The 11,552-nt window shown below is 46.2% G+C and overlaps 1 protein-coding gene across 1 annotated transcript; it reads left to right on the top strand.

The window, feature by feature from the left end:
* The first annotated feature begins 448 nt into the window (after positions 1-448).
* Positions 449-11,236, top strand: LOC124556106 (leucine-rich repeat extensin-like protein 3). Its single transcript, XM_047130130.1, has 3 exons — positions 449-484; positions 5,958-6,257; positions 10,838-11,236. The coding sequence occupies exons 1-3, from the start codon at positions 449-451 to the stop codon at positions 11,234-11,236; spliced, it is 735 nt and encodes a 244-aa protein (XP_046986086.1).
* Positions 11,237-11,552: the final 316 nt, after the last annotated feature.

The following is an 11,552-nucleotide window of genomic DNA, read 5'->3' as shown; positions in this document are numbered from 1 at the left end:
GAAGAATGGAGTATTGGGTTTGGGGTCTAAAGGAGGTTCGGAAAGGTAGTGTTCAATAGCAGTAAGATCATGGACATGATGGATGTTGGTGCATAGGAAATGGTGTCAACAGCGACAAGTAAGTACCCAGGAAGTAGAGCAGTAGGAATGGCAGAGAATCATTGTAGGATGTAGTTGATATCTTTGACATGGGATGCTAGATTTCGGGCATTTGGTTGGAGGTGTTTGTCAATAAGGGCCAAAATTCTTTCAGTGGGGGCACAATAACCAGTTACAATTGGGCATCCAGGATTTTTGGGTTTGTGGATATTGCTGAGCGTACAGAATATGAGTGTGTGGGGTGTCATGAGAGTGAGGAGGAAAATGAATTCAGAGGAGAGGTTCTGGGAAGTATCTAAGGCTGTGTTCGGCTATCCTTTCTTCTTCAGAAAGGTTGGTGTTTTTAGGAATGGGCCTTGGGGAGGATGGTGAGACCAAGTTGAAGGTAAAAAATTCCTGGAAGATGATCAGGGGATGGTTAGGTAGGAAGGACAGGATCACAGTTGGACGGTGGCATGAACTAGGAGAGGCAGTGTTCAGTGTTGGTATTAGGCTGGCTTTGGACAGAGTGGTTGGTGGCAAAGAAGTGTTTCCATTCCATTGCAGTGATTGGGAGAAGGAAACTAGGTTTTTGACAAAAAAACTGGTTAAATTAGAGTGTCACTGTTGACACCTCTTCCCCATACAAGAACATCCATCATGCAGATGGCGGAAATACAGAAGCGTCCGATCTTACCCGTCGGCTTTGACCCATGACGTCACAAATACCGCGGAAACGACTATAAACAATTCCAATATGGCGGATATAAAAACATCGCATACGTATTGTAAACACTGAAATACACAAGTTTCACAAAAAGCCTAATGACTGTAACGGGACAAGCGTGAGAAATTAGGGGTTTTTGGGTGCGGAGAAACTAAATATACAGAAATGTAGCCACCGACCGCCATTCAAAACCACGCAAAACAACGAAATAAATCAACATCACAAAACTGACCAAATACCAAAAAACACATTCCTATCCATAATCGGACACTTCCCTTAACCTATATAGCTCAACAGAACCTACCGATCAGATCCCCCAATAGAAAACTAAGAAACGAAAGCTTCCCTTACACCTACATACATCGGCACTTATGCAGTTTAGCAGGTACGGAAAAAATTTTTCATTTTTTTTCAAAATTTGATCATCATGTGTCGTTATGCGGTGGGGGGAGTCTGCAGTGCCCCCCCATCCCCCCACAGGCTTCATTAGTGTCAAATCAATATTTTCGAATCATAGGCGGCCGCTGCCGCGGCCGCATTCCAAAAAAAAACTCCCAACCTAACCTCAAGTGGGCTACGCTACAGATCAATATGTTCATCAAATTGCTTCCTATTACGTATACATGTTCATTAGTGTCAAATCAATATTTTCGAATCATAGGCGGCCGCTGCCGCGGCCGCATTCCAAAAAAAAAACTCCCAACCTAACCTCAAGTGGGCTACGCTACAGATCAATATGTTCATCAAATTGCTTCATATTACGTATACATGTTCATTAGTGTCAAATCAATATTTTCGAATCATAGGCGGCCGCTGCCGCGGCCGCATTCCAAAAAAAAACTCCCAACCTAACCTCGTATTCAGGGCTACGCTACAGATCAATGTGTAGGTCCCTTACGTCACGGGTCAAAGCCGACGCGTGAGATCGGATGTTTCCAACCTATACCCAATACACAAAACATACATAAATAACCAAAAAAAAAACGGAACTTACCTCAAAAAAGTTCCAGCTCCACAAACTAGATTGGCCACCACAATCACACACAAATGCACACACGCACGCACGCACACACACACACACACACACACACACACACACATACAAAAACACACACACACACACCAACGAAAAAATACTGAACTAAAATAAAAACCCAACCCACCCAAACGTCAACCCCCTCCCCCACAACTCCAAAATACAACACACAAACACTATACAACAAAATAAACCACCCACCCACCTACCCAGCCCACCCTAACTAACCACTTTCGGTCTATACATTTTACCCACAGCCCTTAAAAAAACCCGAAGAATGCAATAGCCCTCTGGGACACTCTTCCGCCAACAGTACTCATCTAAATGAGACTGAAGGTTGGAAGAGCGCCTCTTCCCCCTCCCAAGAACTGACTTAACCGCTCCCCACATCCCCTCAATTGTGTTAGTGCAAGCCCCAGTATCATAATTCTTAAACTCTAGACTGTGGTTCACTACTAAATGATTAAATCCCCTCTCACCCAACCCCCTATATGAAGAAAACGCATCTGAAACTACTGTGGACCCCGGCTCTACATACTCCTCAATTAACCCCACTAATTCAGGCTTCGACCTCCCCTCCACAACCCTAAAAACACATTCCACCTCCACAAGCACCCCATGCCCACCCAACTTACCCCTGTACTTAATAAATTCGGAACACACCTCACGACAAAAGGAATACCAGTCTAAAACAGTCCTCTCACTCACACCAGTCTCAAACGCGCAAAAACTCTGCTCGCAACTATAACAAAAATAATACGTAATAAGCACAATCTCACGCATGGCCAATCTAGACTTCTCGAACCAGGTACCACGCCTTACAGAACGCCATACGCCATCTTTCCGGCAACACCACATGTATCCGTCCCTGGTCCGAGAGTCCGGAACTTTAACCAATTTCATAGGTTCACCGCACACACCGCACTTCACGACCTCGGCAATTAAGCCAAATAGCTGAAGAAATTTAATCAGCTCTAAAGCTGTCTCCCCCATCATCGCCCTCAACCGAACACTGTTAAGGTGGTCTTTCATATCCATTCCTGAACAAAAAACCACAACCAAATACACTCAATAACAAACTCACCCGACGTACAGCAATGAGCATTAAATTAACCATTAACTCACTAATAGAAATTCCGCTTCAAATCCAACACCTGAGCAACAGAAAACTGACCCCACCACACGAAACAAACGAAACAAACGAAAACCATGAACACACCACCAGAGAGCACGACAAACAAAAACAAGACATCTACAAACACGCCACAATCGCAAATCAAACTCCGCGCCGTAATGACGTCACACACCACAACACGCTTACGTCACGGGTCAAAGCCGACGGGTAAGATCGGACGCTTCTGTTGACCCCAGATGGCCTTGTCACCATTCAACAATACCTTTCCCAACATCCTTCAAACTCCAATCCCACTACATCATTCCTCATACACTTTACAAGCTTTATCCTAACACATAGCTACTTCTCCTTTCAATGGGAGGTACACAGAAAAATCTCGAGCATAGCCATGGGAACACACATGGCCCCTTGCTATACCAACCTGTTTATGGACAATTTAGATGAGACCTTCCTAGCCTCCCAAAACATCAAATCCCTAGTCTTGTTCAGATTCAGTGATGATACTTCATTATCTGGGCTCAGGACAAGACACTCCATCCTTATTCTTTCACAACCTCAGCACCTTCATTCCCATCTGCTTCACCTTGTCCTCCTCAGCCCAGTGTACTGCCTTCCTGGACATTGACCTGCTGCTCTCTCATGGCTCCTGCTCACCTCTGTCCACAATAAACCCACCAACCACCACATACAGCCTGCCAACCCGGAGGCAGTGTATCTGCATTTACAATAATTCCTTTGCTCAATATGCTCAAAGTCTTACCAAGGCCTTCACGGACAGACACTATCCTCCACACATGGTCTGCAAACAGATCTCCTGTGCCATTTGATGACATACCCCCCAATCCTCCCATTACCCCAAAAACCAGTTACAAAGGAATGCCTCCTTTACCATCTAGTATGACCTTGGACTGGAACAACTGGACCACAGTCTTCATCATGACTTTGATAACCTATCATCATGTCCTGAAATAGTGGACATCCTACTCAAGATCTTTCCAACCCACTGAAAATGGTGTACTGTAACCCACCCAAACTTCACAACATCCTACTCCATCCTTATGCCATTCCCAATGCTAACCCCTTGCCACAGGGATCATATCCCTGTGGAAGACCCACGTGCAAGACCTGTCCAATCCACCTACCCAGCACTTCCTATTCCAATCCTGTAAAAGGCTTATTCTAACCCATCAGAGGCTAGGATATCTGAGAAAGCAGCTATGCTGTCTACCAGCTTGAATTGCAGACATTGCACAGCTTTGTATGTTGGTATGGCTACCAACCAGCTGTCCACCAGCCTAACAGTCATTGCCAAAGTGTGGCTGAGAGCAAAGTGGACCACCCTACCACACAACATGGTGCTGAGCATACCATGCTAGAATTCAGTGGGTTCTTCACAACCCAGGCCATCTGGGTCTTCCCCTCCACCACCAGATTTTCTGAACTGCGCTCCCAAAATTATCCCTCCCTCAACCTACAGTAACCTACTGTTCCCACATCTTCCACCAAAAAGTTTCTGTCCTCTGCCTACACAGCCGCCCATCTTTCCCCTTCCTTGCTCTTCTTCTTTTACACTCCTCATCCTCCCGACCTCCCTGCCCACCTCCCTGCTTCATAGCCTCACAATATTCCACCTAGCAATCTTGTCATGCCTGCATCTAGTCCCTGCATGCTTCATCCAATAGCATTGTTCTCTCACCCACCTGCACCCTGCTATCCTTTCCTCTTCCCCCGGCCCCTGCTTTCTTTCAACATGACAGTTTCATTCCAGTCTGAGCTGCCAGAGATGGCAGTCATGTGTGAATGAGGTGTACTTACTTGTGTGAATGAATGTGTGTGTGTGTGTGTGTGTGTGTGTGTGTGTGTGTGTGTGTGTTTTCCATTCTAAAGAAGGCTGGCTGAAAGCTAAATGTGTTACAGTCTCTTTGTTGTGCCTGTCCGAAATACAATGTGTCATAATTACGGTGAGTACCAATCAATCATTTCCTTGTATTGTTGATATTCCAATGTAGAGTTTCCATTGTTTGATTTTGCCTTATGGCTTTGCTTCCACCCCACAACCATGTGATGTTTTCCTTTGTTACTATCCTCTTAAGCATTAATTTTGTCAGTGTCTGTTCTTTCTCTCCTTTCTTGTCTTTTTTCTTATCTTTCAAGGCCACACATGTTCTGCCTTCTGGGCCTCACTGTGCCAACTACCTCGTTTGTGCACAACTCACTGCTACATGACTGTTCAAATTGTGGGTGCAGCATCTCATGCCCAAATTCTTCCAACCCATAATTATAATTATTCCTGAGTTTTATAATCCTAGTGAGTCAGTCACAGTGGATGAAGAACTTGTGACCTTCCATGGGCGATTCCCATTCAGGCTAAATATTCCAACAAAACCAGGAAAATATGGAATAGAGGTGAACCTGTTACGTGATTCAGATATGAAATACTGCTTCGCTGCAGATCCCTACGCTGGAAAGCATGCTAATGAGAAGGACCATAACAGTGGCCCTGAAATAGTTAGAAGATTGAATGAAATGTCTGACTTGAAACAATCTGGAAGAAATGTTAACACGGACAGAAAGTTCACTACCGTTCCGCTCGCATCTGATCTTTTGAAAGAGAAAATAACTACAGTTGGTACTAATCGAAGTGACAAATGCCATGTTCCTACAGAACTTCGTCCTGTTCTCTAAAAAAAGCTACACCAGGAACAATCCAATTTGCCTTTAGTGATGATGCCACTTTAGTCAGTTACATACGTAAGAAAGGAAAGGTCGTCACAGTATTGTCATCCCAACATCATGATATGAATGTGATGGAACAGAAGCCAGACATCATCCTATTCTACAGTTGTACAAAGTCAGAAGTGGATACATTCGATAAGTGTGTAAGAATGTACAGCTGCCATCGAGCAATGCGTCGATGGCCAACGGGGGTGTTTTTCAACTTGATTGACATTGCAGCATACAATTCATATGTTGTATTTCAGGATACACACAAGGAATGGACAAAGAATTACCTGACAAAGAGTTCTGGAAGAAAGAAGTACCTGAAAGATCTTGCTCGTGAACTTTGTGACCTCAACATGAAAAGACGCACTCAAAATGCTGTAGGCCTACACTCAAAATACGTTACAGCATTATCAACTTTTGGGTATGAGTGTAATCAAAATCTAGGTGCTGTGAGCAGAGGAAACAACGTTACGGAGCCGCGCCGGAAAGTAACACGTGCAGCTGTGCATAACTGCCAAAGAAATGACACAGTTGCTTATGCGCCAGAAGCAAAGACCGTAAGTACATGAAATCTTGCACTTCTTGCAGGAAGTATATCTACTCTGCACACACCAAGAAAGAAGTAGTAGTTTGTATTGTAAAGTGTTCTGAATGTGAATCTAAGTAATCCTTGTAACTGTGAAATTAATACAAATAAATGTAAAAAAACTATTTACTTTTTACTAAAAATGTCCCAGAAACCCTTTCCCAGTAATAATAATCAACATTTTAATCTTCTAATCTGCCAAAATTATGAAAATACATAAGTAATATGATTTATCCTAGATAGAGAATGTGTGGGGTCCCATTGGCGTCTGCCAGTGCAACATACAGCACTGGTATGCAACTGTTAAGTAAAGGTGATTTTAGTTCTCACTGCAGTGCTGAGAGTTCTACCTCACCTGCTCCTCCTAGCTTTCTACCTTCAGCCTACCTTTCAGTTTTCAGGAGCAGACCCATGCGCCGCCTTCCAGGCAGGATACAAAAAGTGGCAACGAGGATTCCCCTTTCCTTTCCTATCATTTCCTTTTTTGCTCGGTACTGCTTTAGCTTTTTTATGATATACCCGTGTGACTGTGTGAGTGTATGACTACTTCCCCCAGTCGCTATAAGACTTTAATTTGTGTAAACCATGGCTTCGCCACAGGAACAGGCTTCGCTGTCCGATCTTGTTCGTTTTCAGGCTCAGCAAATGACTCAGCTGCTTGCTGCCATAAATGGACTGATCACACTACAAACTGCAGCTACTTCGGCGCCTCCGACGCCACCGCCTGTACCGACAGGGCTGCCATTTTGTGCCTTCAATCCTGACGTTGAACTCTGGCCAGAATACATCGCCCAGCTCGAGGCACACTTCGCAGCATACAACATACCAGGTACAGAGCACCTTGCTTTTTTCATTGCCAACGTGGGTGTGATGTCATACCGTGAGCTAGTAAAACTGTTTTCCCACCACCCGCCCAGAAACTAAAACTTACGACGAAGTGATTGACACTTTGAACTCCCACTTCAATGTAAATGTTGTAGCTGCATGCTACAAATTCTTTCGCCTCCGGCATGGCCCTACTCAGTCGAATAAATCTTGGTTAGCGGACCTTCAGGGACTAACTTCTGATTGTGACTTTAATTGCTCGTGTGGACGCTCATATGTGGATATAGTGATTAGACACGCTATTGCACAGAATGTGACGGATCACCGCATCCGTGAGCACATCCTCAAATTTAAAAGCCCGTCTTTGCAGGAACTTGTGGACTTGCTAGACGGCCAAGATACATTAGACATGGCTACTTCCGCATTCGACGTGACCCTGGGTGTGTGTAGTGTTCGCGTGTCACAACACATGCCGTCCTGTCCGGTCCCAGCACGGCCAGCCACACTGCGCCGCTCGCACGCACGTAAACACGTTTCATGCCTGGCTCCTACTCAGGAACTGAAATCATGTTTTCGTGCCCACCCACGGGACAGTTGCCCATCCTGTCAAGCATAGTGCTATTTTTGTAATAAGGAAGGACACGTGCAAGCTGTGTGCAGTAACAGAAACTCTAATGCACAACTTGTCTCCCGTTCACGTGACTCACTTGGGCGTCACCACAGTGGCAACCGCCATGATCATGATTCACATCATCCTATGGACGTTAATGCCATTTATTCAAAGCCTTCTGCTTCACGTACTTCATGTGAATCATGTTTTGCCAGACACTTCCTCTTGCATTTTTGTGACTGAACATTTGTGGACATTCTGTTTGCCTGCAGCTGGACACCGGCGCATCAGTTTCTTTACTGAACAAATAAACGTATGACTTGCTTGGTTCGCCCCCGCTTCGTCATTCGCATTCCATGCTGACTGCTTTTACTGGACAGGAAATCTCAGTGCTCAGCGTGTTTAGTTTGCAAGCCACGTATGGTGCAATGACCCATACAGTTTCTTTCCATGTGCTCCGCTCTAGTGATGCTACGAACACTTTTGGCATGGACGCATTTGAACTTTTTGGCGTCGCAGTTCAGGACAATGTACCTTGCATCAACACTAGTGACCATGCAGACAGTGTTGCCACACTATGCGATGATTTTGCTGAACTCTTTTCTGATGGCCTTGGTTGCGCCACTGACTTTGCAGCGCATGTTGTAGTAGTTAAAGACAATGCCATGCCTATTTTCCAGCGCACACACCCGGTATCACACGCACTGCGTGACATCGTAGCTACTGAACTTACGCATTTTCTAGACAGTGGTGTCATTGAACCTGTTTCTGCTTCGCCATGGGCTTCACCTATAGTGTGTGTGAAGAAACCAAACGGTCGTCTACTTATTTGTGCTGACTTTAAGTCTACAGTAAATCCCCAGACAGTGGTAGCTACATTTGCCTTACCACGTCCTGAAGACATTTTTGATAAGCTAGGTGTGGGCAAATTCTTTTCCACGATTGAATTGCGGAACGCATACTTGGGGATTTCACTCGACAAACATCCACAGCGCTATTTTGTGATCAACACCCACCTTGGCTTGTTCAAGTTTCGCCGCCTTCCGTCCAGTTGTACTTCGGCTCCTGCTATTTTTCAGTCTTACTTGCAGCAGTTGTGTGCCACTGTACCTGGTTGTTCCAATTATCTGGACGATATAGTTGTATCAGGTCGCACCACTGACAACATTTGCAGAATTTTCATGCCTTATTTACTGTACTTTTGCAGGCAGGACTAAAGTGTAACAGAGACAATTGCAAATTTTTTCAAACTGAAATTCATTATTTAGGACGTATGAATAATGGACAGGGTATCCACCCCTCGCCATCTCATCTCAGTGCGATCAGAGACTTGCCAGCGCCCAGGAAATTGAAAGAACTTCAGTCTGTGTTGGGAAAAATTACATATTATATTCGGTTTATACCAAATGCAGCGCAGATTGCAGCGCCTTTTCATCGCCTTCGGCGTAAGAACGTTCCTTTTGTTTGGTCTTCGGAATGTGATGCTGCTTTCCACAAGCTCAAATTTGCTTTGTTGAGTGATCGCTGTTTGATTCCTTTCAGTCCACCAAACCAATTGTTTTGGCTGTTGATGCATCTTCTCATGGCATCAGAGCAGTTCTCTCGCACCACATTAATTCTGTCGATCGCCCAATCGCTTTTGTGTCTATGTTGCTCAATTCTACCCAGCAAAACTATTCTCAAATTGAGAAAGAAGCTTTAGCTATTGTCTATGGAGTGACTAAGTTTCATGATTTTTTTGTATGGCCGTAGGTTCTATTTGGTCGCCGACCATAAGCCTTTGACATCGTTGTTCCACCCGTCAAAGCCAGTTCTAGCCCGTACTGCACAAAATATGCAATCTTGTTTTGGTCTACGGCCCAGCATGGCAATGCTGATGCTTTGTCTCACCTGCTTATCGGTCCTGACGAAGTGTTTGATTCTTCCGAACTGTCCTGCATGTTTATTGATTCATAAGATAAGGAATTAGCTGATGGTTTTCCAGTGGATTTTTGTCGCATTGCTTCCGCGACAGCCGCCGACGCTTCTTCGCAGATTCTTTTGCAGTACATTCGTACTCAATGGCCTCCATCTCCTACGCAGATTCGAGATCCACCTGTTCAAAGTTACTCTGCACAACGTCACATCTTGTCTCTACACCACGGTGTTACTGTTGCGCACTGACAATGATCAGTCTCGTGTGGTTGTACCTCGTTCGTTGCAGTCAGAGATCGTTGATTTACTGCGTGCTGGTCATTGGGGTACAGTGCGGACAAAGCAATTAGCGCGTCGTCACTGCACTTGAGTAGGCATTGATAAACAAACTGAGAATTTGTTGCTAATTGTCGCTCTTGCACGGAGCATCAATCTGCTCCCTGCCAGTGCTTCTTTGTGTGGCCAACTCCTACTGCGCCTTGGCAGCACGTTCAGATTGATTTTGCGGGTCCATTCTGGGACACCCGCTGGTAGATAGTTATTGATGCGTACAGCAACTTTCCTTTTGTTGTACCTATGTCTTCTACTACATCTGCCAGTATTATTTCGGCTTTGATGTCTATTTTTTGCATTGAGGGCCTTCCTGAAGTTATTGTCTCCGACAATGGCCCCCAATTCGTGTCCTCAGAGTTTCAAGCATTCTGTGCTGCTAATGGCAATTGCCATCTGACCTCTGCCCTGTTCCACCCCCAGTCGAATAGCGAGGCTGAACGCTTTGTGTGTACGTTTAAGTCACAGATGAGCAAGTTGCGCGCTACGGCTCTCATGAGCGTGCGCTCTGGACTTTCCTTGCTTCCTATCTCTCTCAGCTGTGCGGCACCCATTCCCCAGCGGAACTGCTTCATGGCTGCGCCCTTCGGTCACTCCTGCAGCTGTTGCACCCGCCACCGCGCACTCCAACTGTTTCACCACGTTCTGACTTGGCGCTGCATGATTTGGTGTTCTGTTGCATTTTCTCTTACAGGCAGTGCTGGGAGCAGGGGTGCATTCTTCGCCACCTTGGCCGCACTTTATTTGTCATTTCTGGTCCCTCCGGCACTGTCAAGTGACACTGGAACCAGATCCATTTGTGCCGTCCTCGGTTTTCTGCCGCTGGTTGTTTTGCGGCAGAATTGGAGGCTTCGTGGCTTCCGCCGGCTCAGCCCACAACTCCAGCAGTGCCGCATCCGCTGCTCGCGCCTCCACCAAGGGCGCGCCTGCCGTCGTCGTCGCCACAGCCGGTCCGGTCACCTGCACCAGACGGGCGCCTCTCGCCGCCTCCATGGCCCCACCTCCGGCCGCCACTGCCGCCACCATGTTCCTCCACAGTGCCAGAACCGATGGATGCTGAGGCTGCCATCACGCCGCCACCGCCACCACCATGTTCCTCCGTGGTGCCAGAACTGATGGATGCTGAGGCTGCTGCCATACCGCTGCCACCCATGGAGGTCGTTGCTCCGCCTCATCCGAGCATACCCAGTGGCGGTGCGCAGTCCGGGCAGGTTTTCCACGGGGCGTTTTCTTCGCCCCCTCGCAAGCAATTAAGGGTCGCAGATGGATAGCATGCCCCAGCAGTTCTGCTGTCCGTCCATTCAGCTGCATTGCCCCTGGGTCCCTCCACCTGCCATCGGAAGCCATACTCAACGATGGTGCATCGTTTCAGGGGGAGGGATATGGTATTGATAGCTATGATGCCGCAGCATAGGTGAAAGTTCTTAAGTTGGCAGTACGACAAACACTGACGACAGTGCCCTCCAGCTCCGCTACAGTTTCAGCCCATTTGATTCTGAGGAGACGACCTAGCAACATTGTTTCTAGTTCAGTGAGCAAACCACTACTTGTACGCAAAGTTAAATAAAGGTGATTTTAGTTCTCACT

This window comes from Schistocerca americana, chromosome X, assembly GCF_021461395.2.
Source record: "Schistocerca americana isolate TAMUIC-IGC-003095 chromosome X, iqSchAmer2.1, whole genome shotgun sequence".
Classification (NCBI taxonomy): domain Eukaryota; kingdom Metazoa; phylum Arthropoda; class Insecta; order Orthoptera; family Acrididae; genus Schistocerca; species Schistocerca americana.
Note: the sequence above shows the minus strand (reverse complement) of the source record. Positions and strands in the feature narration are given on the sequence as shown.

Coding starts and splice junctions, on each gene's coding strand:
- LOC124556106 (XM_047130130.1), top strand. CDS start 449: ATGGGCCTTGGGGAGGATGGTGAGACCAAGTTGAAG. Junction 485..5,957: donor ATGGTGAGACCAAGTTGAAG/GTAAAAAATTCC, acceptor GTTGTATTTCAG/GATACACACAAGGAATGGAC. Junction 6,258..10,837: donor ATGCGCCAGAAGCAAAGACC/GTAAGTACATGA, acceptor CCGCCGGCTCAG/CCCACAACTCCAGCAGTGCC.